This window comes from Stegostoma tigrinum, chromosome 21 (assembly GCF_030684315.1).
Source record: "Stegostoma tigrinum isolate sSteTig4 chromosome 21, sSteTig4.hap1, whole genome shotgun sequence".
In the NCBI taxonomy this organism is placed as follows: domain Eukaryota; kingdom Metazoa; phylum Chordata; class Chondrichthyes; order Orectolobiformes; family Stegostomatidae; genus Stegostoma; species Stegostoma tigrinum.
This window is the reverse complement of record NC_081374.1, coordinates 20,045,987-20,068,023: the sequence shown is the minus strand read 5'-3', so window position 1 is coordinate 20,068,023 and position 22,037 is coordinate 20,045,987. Positions and strand designations below refer to the sequence as shown.

At 40.5% G+C, this 22,037-nt stretch overlaps 1 protein-coding gene across 2 annotated transcripts in view; it reads left to right on the top strand.

The window, feature by feature from the left end:
- Positions 1-22,037, top strand: part of LOC125462786 (plexin-A2-like) — a 440,661-nt gene that overhangs the window by 371,918 nt on the left and 46,706 nt on the right. For both annotated transcript variants that reach the window (XM_048553162.2, XM_048553161.2), the window contains 4 exons: positions 10,938-11,081; positions 11,259-11,493; positions 13,991-14,133; positions 14,787-15,055. In XM_048553162.2, the coding sequence (XP_048409119.1) occupies positions 10,938-11,081; positions 11,259-11,493; positions 13,991-14,133; positions 14,787-15,055 (791 nt within the window). The remainder of the gene's footprint in view (positions 1-10,937; positions 11,082-11,258; positions 11,494-13,990; positions 14,134-14,786; positions 15,056-22,037) is intronic.

The window sequence follows — 22,037 nt, the reverse complement described above, 5'->3', positions numbered from 1 at the left end:
AATGGGTGTGTGAATAGGAGGGGTGAGAGAGATCTGGGCTAAATGCTGGCAAATGGAACTAGATTAATTCAGGATATCTGGCCAGTATGGATGAGTTAGACGGAAGGATCTGTTCCATGCTTTGTAGATCTATGACTGTATAAATAGGCCGTTCAACCCATCAAATATCTCTGCCATTCAATGAAATCATGTCTGATCTGATTATTTTCAAACTCCACTCTCCTGCTTTTTCACCATTACCCTTAAGTGCTTTACTGAATAAAAATGTTTATCTCAGCCTTGAATATAGTTAATGTGCAGCTTCTATATTCGCCTGTGGAAAGGACTCCATGGTTTCACTATTCTCTGAGGGATAAGAAATCCTCTTCAAATTTGGCTTGAACAGGTAACCCCTTACTCTGAGGTTATGAGCTCTGGTCCTAGACTGTCTCATAAAAGGACAAAAAAAATCTCTCCATGTCAATGCTGTCAAGCCGTGGAAGAATCGATATATTTCAATAAGGTCTGCTGTCGTTCATCTAAGTTCACAGTACGAGCCCAATCTACTCAACCTCGACTAATAAGGAAATTCCTCCATAATCAGAATCAAACTGCTGAACTTTGCCTGGACAGCCTCCAATGTTAGTATACCTTTCTTTAAATAAGGGACCCAAAACTGTTCACATTATTCAAGGTGTAGCACAGTGTCGTAAGCCTTATACAGTCTTAGCAAGACTTACCCATTTTTACATGAATTCTGTTTGAAATAAAAGTCAACAGTCTGTTTCCCTATTACCTGCTGATGTTGGATGCTGGTTTTTTGTGATACTTGCATGAGAACCCCCAGATCTTTCCATACTGCTGCTTTCTGTAGTCCATGTTTCTGTTCTTCCTGCTAAAGTGCATAACCTCAGACTGCCCACATTATTTTCCATCTTCTGAAGAAGGGTCTAGGCCCGAAATATCAGCCTTCCTGCTCCTCCAATGCTGCTTGGCCTGCTGTGTTCTTCCAGCTCTACACCTTGTTGTCTCTTATCTTCCATCTTCCAAGTTTTGCCCACTTAAGACTCTGTGACATCCTCACAATGCCTTCCCACCTATTGTTGTGTCATCTGCAGTCTTAGCAATAGTACATTCATTTCCTTCATCCAAGTTATTTCTATAAATTGTAAATAATCGTGGCCCCAGCACTGAACCCTGCGGCAGTCCACTTATCAAAGGTTGCCACCCTGAAAGTGCCCCTTTATACCAACTCTCTGATATGTATTAGTTAGCTGATTGACGGTAAGTGGTAGCCCAGTGATATGATTGTGGTGGGTTTGTGGATTTCACAGCCACAGAGCGCATTGGAGGTCGGGACGTTAAATGTCTTCAAGGCAGAGATTGATAAATTCTTGATCTCACAAGGAATCAAGGGCTACGGGGAGAGTGCAGGGAAGTGGAGTTGAAATGCCCATCAGCCATGATTAAATGACGGAGTGGACTCGATGGGCCAAATGGCCCTACTTCCACTCCTATGTCTTATGGTCTTATGGTCTTATGGTCGCTAGACTATTAAACCAGACACCCAGCTGATGTTCCAGGGAGCCGGGTTCAAATCCCACCACGGCAGATGGTGGAATTGGAATTCAATAAAATATCTGGAATTAAGAATCTGCTGATCTCCATGAAATCATTGCCAATTGTCTGAAAAACCCATCTAGTTCACTAATGTCCTTCAGGGAAGGAAATCTGCCACCCTCACCTGGTCTGGCCTACATGTGACTCCAGATCCACAGCAATGTCAGCTGCCATCTGAAATAGCCTAGCAAGCCTCTCAGTTGGACCAATCGCTACAATGTCACAAAGAAATGAAACTGGACAGATCACCTGGCATCAACCTAGGTACCGGAAAAGACAACAGCAGAAATAGGCCTGTCGACCCGGCAAAGTCCTCCTCACTAACATCTGGAGTTAGCCAAAATTGGGAGAGCTGGCTCACAGACGAGTCAAGCAACAGCCTGACATAGTCATACTAGACACCACCATCACCATCCCTAGATATTTCCTGCCCCACCGGCAGGACAGAACCAACAGAGGTGGCAGCACAATGGTATACACTTGAGATGGAGTTACTCTGGGAGTCCTCAACATTGACTCCGGACCTCCGGAGCCTCATGGCTTCAGATCTAACATGGACAAGGAAACCTCCTGCTGATTACTACATACCATCCTCCCTCAGCTGATGAATCAGTACTCATCCATGTTGAACAGCACTTAGAGGAAGCACTGAGGATGGCAAGGGTACAAAATGTACTCAGGGTGGGGGATTTCAGTGTCCACCACCAAGAGTGACTCGGTAACATTGCTACTAATCAAGCTGGTCGGGTGCTAAAGGACGTAGTTGCTAGACTAGGTCTGCAGCAGGCAGTGAGGGAACAACATGAGGGAAAAACATATTTGACCTCATCCTTACTAATCTGCCAGCTGCGGTTGCATTTGTCCATAGCAGTATCGGTAAGAGTGACCATCACACAGTCCTTGTGGAGTTGGAGTCCTGTCTTTACATTGAGAACAACTCCATCGTGTTGTATGGCACTATCACTGTGGGACAGACATCACACAGATCTAGCAACTCAAGACTGGACACCCACGAAGTTGTGTGGGCCATCAACAGCTGCAGAATTGTACTCCAGCACAATCTGTAACTCATGGCCTGGCATATTCCCCATCAAACATTGCCATCAAGCCAGGGCATCAACCCTGGTTCAGTGGATAGTGCAGGAGGACATGCCACAAATAGTACCAGGCATACCTGAAGGTGAAGTATCACCCTGGTGAAACCACCAAACAGGACCATTTGCATGCCAAGCAATGAAAGCAGCAATGATATACAGAGCTAAGCAATCCCACAAACAATGGATCAGATCTAAGGTCTCCAATCCTACCACATCCGGTGGTGAATGGTGGTGGATAATTAAACAACTCACTGGAGGAAGAGGCTCCACAAATATCCCCATCCTCAATGATGGAAGAGCTCAGCCATTCAGTGCAAAAGATAAGACAGAAGCATTCTTTAGCCAGAAGTGCCAAGTGAATGATTCATCTCGGCTTCCTCCAGTGCCCCCCAGCATTACAGATACCAGTGTTCAGCCAATTCGATTCACTCCACATGATATCAAGAAACAGTTGGAGACACTGGATACTGCAAAGTCTATGAGCCCTGACTACGCTCTGGCAATAGCACTGAAGATTTGTGCTCCAGAACTTGCCGCTCCCTTAGCCAAGCTGGTCCAGTACAGTTACAACACTGATATCTACTTGACAATATGGAAAATTGCCCAAGTATGTCCTGTACACACAAAGCAGGACAAATTCAACCCAGCCAATTATGTCCCATAAGTATGCTCTCAATCATAAATGAAGTGATGGGAAGGTATCATCAACAGTGCTATCAGGCAGGCACATGCTCAGAAATTACCTGCTCGGTGGCACCCAGTTTGGGTTCTGCCAGGACCGCTCAGCTCCTGACCTCATTACAGCCTTGGTTCAAACATGGACAAAAAGGCTGAATTACAGAAAAGAGGTGGGAGTGACAGCCCTTGATATCAAGGCTGCATTCAACTGATTGTAGCATCAAGGAGCAATCACAAAACTGGAATCAATGGGCATCGGGGCAAACTCGCCGGTGGTTGGAGTCATACCTGATACATAGGAAGATGGTCGTGGTTGTGGGAAGTCAATCATCTCAGCTCTAGGACATCTCTGCAGGAGTTCCTCAGGGTAGCGTCCTAGGCCCAACCATCTTCAGCTGCTTCATTAATGACCTTCCCTCTATCATAAGGTCAGAAGTGGAGATGTGCAATCATTGGTGAACAATGTCTAGCACCATTTGTGACACCTGAGATACTGAAGCAGTCAGTATTGAAATGAACAAGATCTGGACAATACCCAGGTTTTAGCTGACAAGTGGTAAGTGACATTCACATCACGCAAACACCATCACCAATAAGAAACAATCCAACCATCACCCTTTGACATTCAATGGTGTTACCATCACTGAATCTCCCATTAACAACATCCTAGGGGTTATCGTTGACCAGAAACTCAACTGGATTCACCACATAAACGCAGCGGCTACAAGAGCAGGCCAGAAGCTGGGAATGTTGTGGTGAGCCCTGACTCCTTAAAGCCTATCCACCATCTACAAAACACAAGTCAGGAGTGTGATGGAATATTCTTCACTTGCCTGGATGAATTCAGCCCCAACAACACTCAAGAAGCTTGTTGGTATCCTGGACAAAGCAGCCTGCTTGATTGGCACTATGTCCACAAGCATTCACGTCCTCCACCACTGACACTCAGATGGCACCTTGCAAACCCACAACCACTCCCGTCTATAAGGACAGGGGCATCAGACAGATGGGAACACCACCACCTCCAATTTCCCCTCCAAGTCACTCACCATCCTAACTTAGAAATGTGTCATTGTTCCTTCACTGTCACTTGCTCAAAATCCTGGAATTCCCTCCCTAATAGCATTGTGGGTCAACCCAAAGTAGGTGAACTGCAGCGGTTCAAGAAGGCAGCTCACCACCACCTTGTCAAGGGCAACTGGGGATCAGCAATAAATGCTGGCTAGCCAGTGACACCCGCATCCCACAAATGAATAGAAAAATAAAGAATCCATTCTAATGCACTACCCATAACACCATGAGCTTTTAATTTGTTGAGTAGCCGATGCACAGTATCTTACCAAATGCCTTTTGGAAATCTAAATATATCAAATGTACTCGTGTCCCTTTATCCTACTGAGGATTTCCTCAAAGTAACAATCATAACTCTGTTACTTTTACAATAGTCACAAATAGGATAGGTACATACAACAGGGTAAGGTTTGTAATTGGGGGAAGGGTAATTACAATTCTGTTAGGCAAGAACTGGGTAGCATAAAATGAGAACAGATTCTGTCAGGGAAGAGCACTATTGAAATGTGGAGATTGTTTAAGGAATGCATACTGCGTGTGCTCAATATGTTTGTCCCTAGCAGGCAGGGAAGATGCGGTCGAGTGAGAGAGCCTTGGCTGTCAAGAGAGGCCGAACATCTGGTTAAGAGGAAGAAGGAGGCTTATGTAAGGTTCAGGAAACAAGGAACGGAAAAGGCTGTAGAGGGATACAAGTTATCCAGGAAGGATCTGAAGAAAGAGCTTAGGAGAGCTGTAAGGGGGCATGAGAAAATCTTGGCAGAGAGGATTAAGGAAAGCTCCAAGCTTTTTTACATATACGCGAGGAATATGAGAATGACCAAAGTAAGGGTAGGGCCGATCAAGATTGTAAAGGGAATTTGTGCATTGAGTCTAAAGAGATAGGAAAGGTTGTTAATGAATACATTTCTTCGGTATTCACAACTGAGAAGGACCTAGTTGTAGAAGAGGACAGTGTGAAACAGGCTGGTCGGCTAGAGGAGGTTGATGTTAGTAAGGAAGATGTGCTAGAAATTTTGAGGAAGTTGAAGATGGTTAAGTCCCCCGGGCCTGATTGGCTTTATCCAAGATTCTATGAGAAGCGAGGGAAGAGATCACAGGGCCTTTGGCAACGATCTTTTCATCCTCGCTGTCCACAGGGTATAGTGCTGGAAGATTGGAAAGAGGCAAACGTCATTCCCTTGTTCAAAAAAGGGAATAGGGATAACCCTGGAAATTACAGGCCAGTTCGTCTTGCGTCGGTGGTCAGCAACTTATTGGAAAGGGCTTTAAGAGATAGGATTTGTGATCACTTGGAAAGGCACAGTTTGATTTGTGATAGTCAGCACGGATTTGTGAGGGGTAGATCATGCCTCAAAAACCTTATTGAGCTGTTTGAAGAGGTGACCAAACATGTGGATGAAGATGGAGCAGTGGATGTGGTATACATGGATTTAAGTAAGGCATTTGATCAGGTTCCCCATGGTAGGCTCATGCAGAAAGTAAGGAGGCATGGGATAGAGGGTAATGTGGCAGTTTGGATTCAGAATTGGCTGATCCTTAAAAGACAAAGGGTGGTAGTGGATGGAAAATATTCAACAATCAAGGATTTGTCCTGGGTCCTGTCCTAATTGTGATTTTCGTAAATGATTTGGATGAAGGAATGGAAGCATGGATTAGCAAGTTCACGGATGATACAAAAGTGGGTCAAATTGTGGATGGTGTGGAGGGCTGTTCTGGGTTAAAAAGGGACATTGATAGGATGAAGAGCTGGACTGAGAAATAGCAGATGGAGTTTAACCCTGGAAAGTTGAGTTGATTCATTTTGGAAAGACAAACTTGAAAGCAGACTACAGGGTTAACGGAAAGATTCTTGGCAGTGTGGCAGAGCAGAGGGATTTTGGGATTCATGTTCACAGTTCCCTCAGAGCTGCCACCCAGGTGGATAGAGGAGTTAAGAAGGCGTATGGTGTGTTAGCTTTCGTCAATAGAGGGATTGAGTTCAAGAGCCGTGAAGTTATGCTCCAGCTATACAAGGCCTGGTTCGGCCACGTCTGGAGTACCGTGTCCAGTTTTGGTCGCCTCATGACAGGAAAGATGTGGAGGCGTTGGAAAAGGTGCAGAGGAGATTTACCAGGATGTTGCCTGGAATGGAGCAAAGGTCTTGTGAGGAAAGGTTGAGAGAGCTAGGGCTTTTCTCTTTAGAAAAATGAAGGATGAGAGGTGACTTGATAGAAGTGTACAAAATGATCAGAGGTATAGATAGAGTGGACAGCCAGAGACTTTTTCCTAAGGTGGAGGTAGCTATTACGAGGAGGCATAGTTTTAAACTGAGTGGATTTAGATACAGAGGAGACGTCAGAGGTAGGTTCTTTACTCAGACAGTGGTAGGCGCTGGAATGCATTGCCAGGGAGGGTAGTGGAGTCGGCCTCATTCGGGGCATTTAAGCAGCTATTAGATAGGCATAAAGATGATAGTATAAGGTAGGGGTGGACGTTAGATAGGATTGGGGTAAAAGTTTGGCCTATAATTGTGGGCTGAAGGGTCTGTATTGTGCTGTACTATTGTGTTCTGTGTTCAAAGAATTGTAATAAATACGTTAGGCATGATTTTCTTTTCCCTTGCTTGATTACGGTATGTATTTCTAAATTCTCTGCTATTTCATCCTTTAGTATAGATTTGAACTTTTTCCCAGATGTTAAGCAAACTGACCTACAGTAATTGTCTCCTGTACCCAGTGACCTATCTTGGATCCTGTTCAAGCAAGTCTTCAATTCAAATTGTTATCCATGTTTTAAAATGCTTCCATAATATCACCCCTCCCTGTTCAGCAAAAAAAAATTGTAGTTAAGGGAAAGATTTTGGCTAGAACATGGGGAGAGGTCCCCTGTATTACTTCAGATCGTGCCAGTAGGATCTTATAAGCAAATCTGAGAGGATAGAGTAACCTTGACTTTGAGTCCCATCTGAAAAATGGCATATTCAACAGTGCAACATTTTTTGCAGGTGAAAGCAAAGTTGTGTGGATGCTGGAGATCTGAAATAAGAATGGTAAGTGCTGGAGAAACTCAAAAGATCTGGAAGCATCTGTGAACAGAGGAACAAAGTTCACATTTTGAGTCTGATAAGATTCTTTGGAATCTGGGTGCTACCATACATTGTCAAACCAGTTTCTGAGGAAGAGTCATGCTGGACTCAAATTGGTTTCTGTTTCTACAGAGGCTGCCAAACCTTCTGAGTTTGCTGAGCAATTTCAGATCTTATTTCAGTATTCTGTGAGTACTGCACTGAAGTGTCATCCTGTGTGCTCAAGACTTAAGAGCATTTTAATAGACCAAAAGAAGTTTTTGTTCTATCAACTGAACTGAGGCTGACACTTGGTTCACAGAGTCTTCCATTGCTTTATCATTTTAGTAAAACAGAAAGTGGTATCGTGTCTTTAAAATTTTATGGTATGATGCGGGAGATTGCTGTTTGGGCAATAATCCCTTGGCTAAATATTCATGACAACAATCTATACCTGGGTACAATTCAAAAAGACAGTTATGCACCACATTTATGGTGTTTTAGATTATTTGGACAATGCCATGTGACTCATTAATTTTAATTTTTATCTTATTTACTGGCCTAAACAAACCATATTAGCTCATTTATAGTCTCTAATTTTCCAAATAAATGACTCAACTTGAATTAGAAGTATTGCCTAAGTATGTCACATTAGCATCCCAGAACTCAGAGCTGATATAAATCATTAAGCAAAAACAAAATTTGTTAGAGATTCATAACCACCTCAAACCCTCACGTGAAAATATTGCCTTATAATCAACCAACTGTAACCTTACTATGTAATGTGTGAGTAAACTAACTTATAGAATACAGAGGGATAAAATCAGTGACACCATGATCCCAAAATGCATGCTCTTTCATACCAAAAGTCACTATAATTATGTTGTAATCCTTTTCCCATGCCCCAGTCTCTTCAAATGAGATTCTCTCTTGGTAGCATGGGGTCACTGGATTCATTCCATCATCTTTTGATAGATTGTAAGCACCTTTGAAAATGTAGACCAAGAATGGTACATTTTGGATCGATCCTGCAGACAACAACATATTGTGTGCTCTTTATACTGTTTTGAGCAGCATCTGGGAGCATCATGATTCCCAGCATTGAGAACACTGATAACTCATGTGATTAATAGAACTGTTTCAAATGCTCACTATGCATTGTAGCAAATAATATTAGAGCCAGAAGATGCTTGAATTCTCAAAGGCATCAAGCATTTGAAAAATAACTTCTTGAAATGTAGGACTCTAGATGAATCATGTAGAGTATTATCACTATTCAATTTAATTAATCTTCCAAGGGAGGTGAATAATGGCAGGTCAAACTTTCAAGAAGACACAGTGTTCTGAATTTTCCCCTTAAATCAGCAAAATAACCTAATGAAACATGATAAATCTAACTTTATAATCTGCTATTTAACCTTGGCCAGTCACATTTAGCATTTTCATGATGCTCACAGTAAATTTTGTTTCCAATTCTGCTCAGTTCTTGGCTAATATCTTTGCTCCAATGTTCAATAATTATCGCTATTGTAAAGCCTGAAAAAAAATTATCATTTGGAAAATGAATGGCTGTGGTAACCGATTTCAAATGCAGAAACCAAGTGCCTCTGTCAACCCTATCTCCATCAGCACATCCCTCCCCAAATTTCCAGAAGCTGCTTTGGATATCTGATGAAAATCAATTTGGCGTGTATCTATTTGACTAAGTAGAGTGCCATAAAATATTTTATTTAAATAGTTCTGTACATTTAACGCTTTCTCAAGCTTTAAATGGAAGGTGATTGAATATTTAAGGTAATGCTCTGAACTGACATGGTGCTCAATAGTGTGACTTACATAAGGTTTTATGATGTATATTTTTGGTAATGTTCGGACCTTGTCACATGACACCTTAATACCATCTGGAATAATGAAATATTTCTACAATGTTACAGAATAATTTAGGTTGAAAAGCCATTGTAAAAGTTTTTTCATAATGTTCTTCTGTGAAATTTTGCGGAATGTCATTCAATAATCGTATAGCTGCTGGATAAACTTAAAAGTAGTCCTTGTCTGTGCCCCAGCAATGAACTACATTTGGGAATAGAACAGTAACAGTTCAATCTTGGTTCTCAGACCAGTGCTGTCAGGGAGGAGGGAACTGGCCTTCTTAACTCTGTCAAATATGGCTGTAAAATAAAACAGCCACCTAACTTCAAAATCATATTTCTGACCTTTTTGTAAAAGAATATTAAAACACCTCTTCCTCTACTTTTGTGCTGAATTGTATCATCAAAATGAATTTTATGATTAATTATTGGACCAGCTATGATTGAGCCAAAGAGATGACAGCAATTAACTGAGATCCAACTATGGACCATGGGGCATATAATCGTAACATTGATTAAATGTAATAGAGAATTAAGTATAGAAGCAAGCTGACAAATTATGATGTTTTATTATTCATTTCTGGCAGTTAAAATCTTCGCTACAAAGGGCTACTATATCCTTTATAAGTAAGAAACATTTTGCCATGACTAGTTTCATTTTATGTCTTAGGGCAGAAATTCTAGCTCCGCATTCAAGATGGTAATTGCATGTGATCAGTATGATTTTTAAAAAAAAATCCTGAATAAAATTGGACTTGGAAGTCTTCCAAAATAATTAAAATATGTTAGCCATGAAATTCTTAAAGGAGGGATATTTTGAGTATAACTAGGCACTCTGAAGGCTGCCTACGTATCCTCAGCTTTATTAATAATGTCATAGCGTACAAGAGTAAGGAGATGATGTTGAACATGTATAAGATGCTTTTCAGGCCTCATGGAGAATTATGTACAATCCTGGCTGCCATGTTATTAGAAAGATATGTATATGCTGGAGAACATTTAGAAACAATATACAAGAATAGTTCCAGGTATGAGGTTAGGTAGAAGAAATTGGGTCTGCTCTCCTTGGTGAAAAGCAGTCTAAGAGGAGATTTGATGGCAATTTTCAATATCAGAACAGGAGTGGATATGTGAGATAGTGAAAAACTACTCTGACTTGTAACAGGATTAAGAACCAGATGGCACAGATTTAAAGTGAACTGCAGATGAAGTAAATGCAAGGTGAGTGAAACAACATGTTCTTATAGTGAGCAGTTAAGGTATGGAATGCCCAGTTTGGAAGTGTAGTGGAGGTAGATTCAAGCAGGCATATGAGGCCATTAAGAGATTTGATTATTTGAATGGGGTATGGGGAGAAAGCAGGAGATTGGCAGAAGGTAATAATTGTTATTTGAAGAGATTGTGTAGACGCAGTGGGCCAAATGGCGGCCTCTTACCCGTCAGACTTCTGTGATCCTGTGATTGTTAGCAATCTGCTAATGCTGGTCTATAACAATCTTCCCTACGTTCTAAATTACATTACACTTTATTGTAATTTTTGTCATAAATGAGAATACCAAGCTTTTGTTTGTCTGTTGACAGGGTCGGAACCTTTTGCCTCCAGCTGCTGGTGGAGCAAAGCTGAATTATACTGTATTGATTGGTGACACTCCTTGTGCTGTCACTGTTTCCGAGACACAGTTACTCTGTGAACCTCCAAATTTAAGTGGACAGCTTAGAGTCCTGGTGAGTAATTTGAAGTCACATGCAATAACGAATCCGTGGCATCCAGTCTGATTCTGTACTCTATCTAAACATGTGCTGAAAATCCTAACTAACTGTCCCTAACTCCAGCAAGAAAGTGAAAACCGTGCAACATTTAGTTGAAATGTTGATTTTCTTTTTTATGTCTGGTTGAAACAGGTCCAAGTAGGTGGACTGCAGTTCTCCCCCGGAATGGTTCATGTCATATCTGACAGCCTGCTCACCCTGCCAGCCATTATCAGCATCGCAGCAGGTGGTGGTCTTCTGCTTGTCATTGTGGTCATTGTTCTGATTGCCTACAAACGAAAGTCAAGGGAGAATGATCTGACCCTGAAACGACTGCAGATGCAGATGGATAATCTTGAATCACGTGTTGCTTTGGAATGCAAAGAAGGTAAGAACCACGCTAAGGTTTTGTTGAAACAAGTGACATGTTATTAAGGTGTTTAGGATTAGAATGTAGAGAGGATAGCGTAGGATTCCCTTTCAGACCACTCGATGCTGAATTCTTGAACTAACACTCATGTATTGATGCAATTTTCGGTCACATTTGGAGAGGATTGAGGGAGGAGAGCCATATTAAATTGCCAATTCTAAGGGTAAATTTTGCACCAATATAGATAAGAAGTAGCACTCAAGTACAATGTGAGGGCAGAATGACAATAACTTATCACCAATTTCCCAATTCTTGCTCGCAAAGCGCAGAAGCAGCAAATATTTTCAATCACACGGACCCAATGATGCAAAAGAATTTGAATCTTTTGCACAGACATTTAGAGGATCAGATATTAGGTTGTAAAGTTATATAATGTTAATGTTTCTGAACGTTTTGGAAAAAATGCTGAGTAAAATCACATACCTGACAGGGGGCACAGTTCAACATATGCAACTCTCCTTGATTTGCAAATAGTTTTACTCTTGGAAATAAAGTTGGAGGGTTGCACACATCTGTTACAGGGCTAGTAGCATACTTTTGTTTGTTATTTGTGGGCAAAAGCATACCCTGTAGCAGCTGTTCAATTTACTTTTCAATATGAGAAAATAAAATAGTTTTGCTGTGGGACTATGAGTGATGCATTATTAGTTTAATATCCTAGCGCAGTAAAGTAATTTGCACCAAAGGGAACTCTCAAACTGAAAATTAGATATAATAAAAGACTAGGCTGTATATAAGAATTACAAATGCTTACTAATGCACTTGCATAGAATCCCATCAGAAGAGCATCCCACCAAAGCCCATCCCCCTCCCCTATCCCTGTAACCCTGCATTTCCCAGGGCTAATACACCTAACCTGCACATCCCTGGACACTATAAGCAATTTACCACAGCCAATCCTCCTAACCTTCACATTTTGGACTGTGGGAGGAAACAGGAGCAAGTGGAGGAAACCCACACGGATACAGGGAGAATGTGCGAACTCCACACAGGCAGTCGCTCAAGGCTGGAACTGAACTCAGGCCTCTGGCACTGTGAGGCAGCAGTGCTAACCACCGAGCCACCCCTAGAGAGAAAGACCAAATTTTGTACACAGATTATTCAGTTTATAAAAGTAAGATACTGAGTTTGTTTTTGCACCGTACTGGGACTTGGTGTTGTTTTGTTCTTGCTAATCAATCATAACAAATTAGCTTCAGTTCTTGTCTGAAGCGTCAACACTTTATACATTTAGCATTTACAGGAATATTCATTCAGTCTTGGGCATCACTGACAAGATCAGGATCAGCATTTATTGGTCATCCTTGGTTGCCCCAAGAAGCAGGTGGTGAGCTACCATCTTGTACCACTACAGTCTGTAGGGGGCTTTTTATAGCCGTTTGAGGCAACGATCTAGCCCATCCTTGGGTAATCAGGGAGACTATAAATACTGACTTTGTGATTAGGAAATTTATCCAGACTCCAGCACTTAACTTCATGGAGCATGCATACGCATTAGCTGTAATTGAGCCTGCCTTGGCTGTGTATTTTAATGAGTTGATAACTTTCTTCTAAATCCTGGAAAGCTGTTGGAACTCCAAAAATAAATAATTTGACTCCAATGAAATAGGAACTGGAAGCAAGAGAGTCCTATCAAATAGAGCTGAAAATAAACATTTTGCAGTGCTAGAGAATTGAACCAAAACACCAACAAAGACCTTTGGACAAAGCAATACAGTGTGTCACAAAAATCTAACTGTCCACCCAGAAAGGTGCCTTGTTTATCTTGTCACCAGTATAATACACTGGAGAGTTGTAAGAAAGTAACGTCATCAACCTGGCAAAAGGTCTACTTAAATAATATTCAAAACTGTAGTGTGCCTTGCCCTGAACATTTGGTTTCTCTTCACACATCTATAAATGCGTGATATGAGGCATGAAACTGCCACTAACAGTGGAGCTTCATTTATTTGGAACTATGATGATAAAGTACTGTTGTTTAAAATCTCAGGCATCACTCTTGGCTATTTCCAGGCCCAAAATATCATGGGGCGATCATGTATTCCCATTTGTTAAGTTTTGTTGTTGTATTGTGGAGGTGGTCTGTTAGTTTCAGTAGCACTGTTTCACTGTCAAAGCCTCTGCAGTTGCAATTAGGGCTGCCCACATTTGGAATCTGTTCAACTCAATGACACACATTTTGATGGTTCTCGCACATTTTGTGGGAATGCACTTAGAAACAGAGAGAAATGATGGACTGTTTGCAATGTGAGCAATTTATCAAAAAGCAAAGACAATGTAATTTTCAGGCACCGCATATGTAATCTTTTACGTGAAGTAGGTATTCTGCTTTGTTGAACATATACAAACTAGAAATTTTCCAGAACTGTTCCTGTCTTTTCTCAACATCTGTCCCTTTGAAGGAAACTTAACAAAAGTATGAACTGCGTGACCATTGCTCTGTTTTGTTTGATAGCATTTGCAGAACTTCAAACAGATATTAATGAGTTAACCAGTGACTTGGATCGAGCTGGAATTCCTTATCTTGACTACAGGACATATGCAATGCGAGTACTATTTCCTGGAATTGAGGATCATCCAGTGCTACGGGAGCTGGAGGTACGGCCAAATTTAAAACCCATTAAGGCTTACAGTGACTCAGACCACTCAGCAGAAGTAGGATGGTAAATGATTTTGTGCACAACTTAGCATTCTACCAGTTACTGTATCTACTAAGGTCTCTCTTTGGACAGCCCACATGCCTGCCCAGATCAGGCAGGGGCTGTCATTAGGGTCTTTTGACATTACAATTTAGAGGACTGATTGAACAAGGTTGAATATTACTTTTTGTGAAGCAATATTATCAGAGTGCTCACCACAAGATTGCCCATCCCTGGAATTAACCACCTGCCTGCCAGTTAGATCAACTTGCGTTTGATCCTAGCATTAAGATGAGCTGCTTATGACTGCACAATGCACAATCTGGGTCTGTATTTCATGGATAGAATAAAGTCATAGATCTTAAAATGGTCTGAACCTCTGACACTCTGTCCATCCAAGGCTCCTACTGATAAGATCTCCCTGTAACCTCTAAAATTGGAACAAAGTAAAGATTTGAGTCAAGGCTGAAAATTCTCTCATTTACAGAATGCATTTTTAATGCTTTCTGGAAAAACAGATGGTAAGTGACACTGGGCACAATAATGATATTTTTCACTTTAAAAAGGCACTGATTGTTCTTCTGGCTGTCACCTTTGACCATTATTTTCCAGGTTCCAGGAAATGGGCAGCAAAACGTGGAGAAAGCACTGAAACTCTTTGGACAACTCATTAACAACAAGGTTTTCTTGTTGACTTTCATTCGGACACTGGAATTGCAGCGGAGCTTTTCAATGAGAGACCGTGGAAATGTGGCATCTCTGATCATGACTGCGCTGCAAGGCAAACTAGAATATGCCACAGATGTTCTCAAGCGACTACTGTCGGACCTTATTGAGAAAAACCTTGAAAGCAAGAACCATCCAAAATTGTTACTTCGCAGGTGAGTGAAAATTTCCATGCTTAAGTTGTTAAATAAATGATAGTAGTATGCCTGTTAGTACAACAGTAGAAAAAAAATCACGGTGCCTCTAAGCTAAACTTGCATGACACAAACAAGCTCTTACAGCTCCTAATTTGGACAGTGTCTTCGCCTAAGGATAAGTAGGCCATTTGGCCCATTTGAATCTGCTCTGCATTTGATCATGGCTGATTTATTTTTCAACCCCCTTCCCTGCCTTTTCCCTGTGACCTTCAAACTCCTCACTGACCAAGAACCTACCTATCTCTGTCTTCAAAGCTACTCAGTGACTTGGCCTCCATAGCCTTCTGTGGCATTGAGTTCAACAGATTCACCACCCTCTGGATGAAGAAATTCCAAAGGAATCTCAGTTGCAAAGGGTCATCCTTTCACTCTGAGGCTGTGCCCTCAGGTCCTATTCTCTCATACTAGTGGAAGCATCTTCTACATGTCCAATCTATTCGGGCCCCTTGGTATTCTATAATTTTTAATCAGATCCCTACTCATCTCCCTAAACTCCATCAAATATGGACCCATAGTCCTCAGTCAGTTCTCATATGACAAGCCCTTCATGTGCATCTATATGAGCCTCTTCTGGACTTCCTTCAAGGCCAGTAGATCTTTCCATAGATACTGGGTTCGAAGCTGCTCACAATATACCAAATGTGGTCTGACGAAAACGTTATATAACCTTCAGCAATACAATCTAGCCCTTTTGAAATGAATGCTAACATTACATTTGCCTTCCCAACCACCATTTGAACCCCCACATGTTAATCTGAAGAGAATCCTGAACTAGAACTCCTGTGCCCCTTCACACTTCAGATTTCCAAAATGTTTTTTCCCCCATTTAGAAAATAATGTACAGCTCTATTTATCCTACCAATGTGCATAACCTCACACTTCTGCACATTGTATTCAACCTGCCATTTTGTTGCCTGTTTGAGTTCTTCTGCAGCCTGCCCACTTCCTCTGCACTATTTATCCCTACATCTATTTGTCATCTGCAAACTTAGCCACAATGCCCATGAGTTCCTCTGACCAGATTGTGAATATATAACGTGAATAGTTGTGATCCAAACACTGAGAGCTGCGGAACTCCACTAGTCACAGGCTGCCATCATGAAGGGGATCTGTTTATGCCAACTCACTGCCATCTGTCCATCAGCCAATTTTCTATGCCTGCCAGTGCTTTGTCCCTAACACCATGGGCTCTTATCTTTTTTAGCAGCCTCCTATGCAGCATCTTGTCAAAAGCCTTCTGGAAAACCAAATAGATCACGTCCACTGATTCTCTTTTATCTAAGTATTCTAACAGATTTGTCAGGTTTGACCTCCCCTTGATGAAGCCTTGCTGACTCTGCTCTATTTTACTATGTACTTCCAAGTAGCCCGCAATCTCCTTCTGAAGAATGGACTGTTAGAATCTTACCAATAACTGAGCTCAGGCTAACCAGCCTATAAGTTCCTGTCTACTGCCTTTCTCTCTTTTTAAACCAGAGCCTTTTATTAGCCATTTTCCAGTCTTCTGGAATCCTCTCTGACTCAAGTGATGCCTGAAAGATCAGCATCAATGCCTCTACAATTTCCTCAGGTATCTCCTTCAGATCCCTGGGGTGTAGGTAATTTATCCACCTTCAGACCTTTCAGCTGTCCTCATAACTCTTTGTGTGTGATAGCTACTGCACACACTTCTGCCCCTGAATCTCTATGTTAATGGTGTCTTCCATTGTGAAGACAAATGCAGAATGCAAATATGTGGTAACAAGAACTGCTTTTGGTTAACCTTTAAATGGAAGAACTTTTAAAAATGTGCAACATATATAGCTTGCTCATCCAGTTACCTTGGAAAACTGATGAGACTGGAGCCAATAGATATGATTCAATCAAAGTGTAGATATTACGGAAACTTCCCAGCAATAACCATATACTCATATAATCAATACTTACTTTGAAGGGAAATGCCAACCACACATTTGATTGCTACAAGCATTTGTTTGCTTTCCAACTTGCAAGAGGTTACTTGTCTTTCAAATTCCATCTATTCCAGTGAATTGCATCAATTCTTGCCTTTATTTTAACTCATCCTACTTTGACAGAGAAGAAATGGATTGTCAATTTGGTTCAATCAAATTCTGGGATTGATTCGAAGGATGTAAAAGAGAAAACCAGAAATACTTAACTTGGAAGAAAATTAACTTACAATTCCATATACAGGAATCTCCAAAAACCTTGTTGATCAATACCAGAATGTTGACATATTCTGAAATTTCTTAATTTGAAGCAGATGTGAATTCAGAAACCCCAATGACCAGTATGTTGCATAAACAAGTACTGCTAATTAGCTCAAGTTCTAGCTTCAGTATTTGACAAGATTATGGCACAATGTACCATTGTAGTGCATAATCAACATTAGTCATTAAAACAAGCAAGCTGGGCAACAAGAAATTACGGTCTAACTTCTTCATAAAAGGGCAATGCGCCTATTGGCATCGTAGTCTGTCAAAGATAGATGTCATTAAATTTGAAATCAGTAGCTGGAATTTGCTAATTCCCTGACATTAATCTACGCAAGAAAAAATGTCAGCTTGATTCATTCTACCTGCTACTTTATCTCCTGTGATTATCATATTTTTTACATGCTTTATGTGGGTAAATGATAATTTCTTGCATCTACAATACATTATTTGTTGTCTGAGTCAATGGATTTGTATAATGCCATCTTAGGTATGCTTTGAATGTCCTTCAGTTCTATGTTATCTGAGTTGCATAGGATAGAGTCTTTTTGCTGGCCAATTAAAGTGTAAATGCTTTTTCCAGTATGGTTGTTTTGTGTATCACACTGAAATGAATTAAGATATGTTGTGTAAGTATTTGACTTGCACAATAGATTACTAAACGTTGCAATTATCCTTTCCTTATTTGGGCTGTATAATCATATGTAGCACATTTTGTGTGCCTCTGATTGTAAGGCATAGTATTTAGTGAATCAAGCTGAGGATTGTATATTATTTACTGGTGTTTGTGTAAAAATTGGGGTTAATGATTACAAGCAAAATGCGATCTAACATGGTCCAGTGATGCAGTCTGAATGTCATTTAAATTCTTTCATGTCTGGTTCCACCTCTACAGCAGTATATTTATTCTTCTCATTAGTGCACACAGGGAGATGTGTTTTGCTTACTTGCAGATATACAGTACATCAGCAAAATCAAATTAAGTGAGATTACTTTTGTTTTTTTGATTTTTTTTTCTCAAGGAACTTAAGCATGTTTAAATTTATGTGTAGCTTAAGACATTGGATTACTTATAGTGTCTGTCCTTCTAATCACATCCTTTTCTTCAATAGGTATAAATGAAGTTCCTTCAAAGTAGAATATTTGAGATCCATTGTGAGAACAGGAAATAAATTCTGTAGTCCTTTGGCATTCTCTTCTTCTTTTTTGCTGTTTATTAAATGGCAACTGATCACTGCTGATACTTGATTTTCGACAATGCATACTATCAAGAAATCATTTTGCTCTAAATTGTGTGAAAGATATCACTGATTGTGAGAGCTGAATTTGAAATTCAGTATGCAAAGATGATTGAATGAAACCCTTCTGACAAAATTCTCCTTGAATTTTGAGCAGCTTGAATGACTAGAGGCCTGTTTAGGCTTTAAATCAGGAAATGTGTCTAAGTGATAGACGTGAATAGAAGTCAGATATAACAAGTGGATATTGAACAAATTGGTGTTCTTAGCCTCAGGATGAAATTTAATAATGTTGTGTTACAAGTTGTGTAAAATTGGTACTGAAAATTAAAGCTATGATATGTGTTTGTTATGAAATAAGTGTACTGATGGGTGACAAACTATACAGTAATGCAAAATCTTTGGAAGCAACGCTATCCTCTGCGTATGGTCTCAGGATGTCTAAACATATAGGGTCCAGAGTAATCTTGGGCTCAAGATTCTCTCACCATAATAGAATGGGAATGATTTCAAAGCTGTAAAATCAATGTGCAAATTAGAAGCTTTCCTTGGTTATGATCTTTCTTAACAATACATAATAAGAAGAAAATACAAAATTGTGGAAAGATCCTATAAAGCATTACATACATTAGCTTTTGTGTAGTATATTGGTAATATTGTCTCATCTGAGTCAGAGGCCCTGGATTCAAGCTGTACACCCAAGAACGGGAGCACATGATCCAAGTTGCCCCCTGTACAAAACTGAGGAAATAGTATCTATTGGAGGTGCCTTTCAAATGACTTTTAATCTGAGGCCCAGACAGCCCTCTGGGTCATAAAAGATCCCCTATGGCATTATTCAAGATGAGTAGAGGATTTCTGTTGTTATTCTCATCAACATTTATCTCTTGACCAACATCAAAATGGATGACCTCATCATCTTTCTCACTGTTGTTTATGGGACAATGTTGTGTGTAAATTGGCTATCGTGTTTCCAACGTTACACCAGTGGCTATGCTTCAAAGGTATTTTATTGACTGTAAAATGCTTTGGGATGTCTTGAGGTCATAGAGGGTGCTGTAAAAATGTGCATTCTTTATGTGCATGTGATTCCTAGCTTGTGCCATCTGGGAATCTCAGTTAACAATAAAAAGTTTTATATTAAGGTCCTTCATTGCAGGAAACTGAATTGTAAAAAGCCAGACTTGTGGCCTGTTTACAACATGTGGGATTTCTTTAAATGCTCTACATCATATAGATTTCTTGCATGAAGATTATAAAATGCTCCTGCTGTCATTTTAGCCACATATGTTTCCAGTCTAGTGTTATTAATACTATGACCTTTATGTGTGTCGTCTTTTCTGTGATATCCCCAACACAAGTGGTGGTCGGACCCCGGGAGAATTCCCTTGCTATGCTTCAAATAGTGCAGCGGGATTCCCTATGTCTGCCTGTGGGGGTAGTGTCTGCCTGTGGGGGTAGCTGCTAACTTTGTTTAATGTCTCATCTGAAAAGCAGTGTCACTGTTGTCAAAATTCGCAACTTGTGATTTATTTATGATTTGTTCTTTTTAATGTAGTTTTCCAGCACCAGGAACATGGTTCTGCAGTAAGGTGTAGATGACTTGGACCAATAAATTACTTGCAGTGAGGTCAGATGGTCTTAGTGACAGCTCCTTTCCAACATTGAACAAGCCGTTCAGTAGCCCAGTAACGGTGCCCCAAAAGGAAAACATTATGTGAACTTTGAGAGCCTTCCTGTTGATTTTGTTCATGCTACATTCATCAATGCCAAGCATCAAACGTTATCAGTTATGATTGATTTAATTCTAGATTGATTGGTAGAATAACTTGCCATCAAAAACAGAGGGTAGAGACTCCGACTGCCCTATCTTTTCTTAGTGATTGATATGAATTCACTGATAAAAGTGAAAATAATTTAGGATACTGTCAGGTATTTTCCTGTGTTTACCAAGCAGTGATCCACATACAGCAGGAATTAGCTGAACACCTGAGAACCTTGTTGATAGCAATTTAGGACTCTTGTATTTATTAAAATATTTGTTGCTGAGTGTTTGCAACTTGCAATTCTAATTAACTTCATGTTGCCAGCTTTATTCAGGCCAGAGGGAATGCAGCAGATTCTTTTCATAAAATGAGAAGCAAAATACTTTTCAGCAAAATCAAATTAGGAATCAACTTTCTTGGGTATTCTGTTCCCAAATTGCACTCCTCTTCTGATGATGGTGACTCTTTCAGAGCTCTAACCAAGTCTCCTTTCTCCCTATTTTAGCTGAGATAGTAAGTTGATGGTTAATTTAGCCATTCCAACATCAGCATTGGCACATTTTCCAATGCACAGCATCTGGGAATGGCCACCAAAGTGCTCTCTTCCCTGCCAAATCCAGTGCTGCCAACATCCTGCCTCCTGCCAACTATAGCTGGGATCATAGTTGGGCTTTTCCTAATCGATGTCACTTTACTGTGATGTTGAGTGTTCTTGAATTTCCTTTTTTTTAGAAAATGTTCTTATCCAAAGAAAAAATATTTTTCAGCTTGCCAAACTAGATGCAGTAATCACGGTCATTCATTTTACCTTGCCAATGTAATCATTCTCAACATGGTCGTGTAGCAGCAGTTTAAAGTCATTTTCTGCGATTTCCAATTCACACAGTCCCTCAATTTAGTCTCATATTTTTCTGCACATCATCAAGACAAACCTAATTTTTCACTGAGACGTTTAGATTATTTTGTTTAATTGAGGCCAACTGTGGGACAGTTGTCAAAGAAAGGAAAACAATCACTTTTAATTTAGAATCGATGTTGTTACAATTAGTGCTTTGCATGCACACGTAGGTTTTGATTCGGGTACCATTTGTTCTGGCAGACTGTGACCAGCATGAAGACTCCCAGTTGCAGTGGACAGACATTAGTCTGCACAGTGTTGTGTGATTCAGATGAGTTCATACCACTTAACTTGTCTGCAGCCTTTGAAGGGGTGGGGGTGCGGGGGGTGGTGGGTGGGTGTGTGCACAGTGTGAATCTGAACCATAGTCTAATTTCTGAAGCACAACATGAGCTTCGCTTTGTGAATTCATAGAAATACCAGGTACTAATGGAAGGCAGATGCTGAATGCCCCGTAATTTTTCGTTGTCTGTTTACTTTTGTTTGTTTTTAAAATATCTTTTGTTTTTGTTGCATTCTGTTGTGGCATATTCTAAAGCTAGAACAAGAGAAGTAAAGGACAGGAACATGCCCTTCAGCCCTCCAAGCCTGTGCCAATCATCATGCCCTAACTAAAAGAAAACAAACAAATCTTCTGCCCTTATTCAGTCCCTCCTTATTCCCCGTCCATTCCCTCCTTATTAATGTAACCATCTAGATGCCTCTTACATGTTGCCAATGTGTCTATTTCTAACACCACCTCTGGCATTGCATTCCAGGTTCCTGCCACTCTCTGCATGAGAAACTTGCCTCGCACATCTCCCTTAAACTTACCCCCTCTCGCTT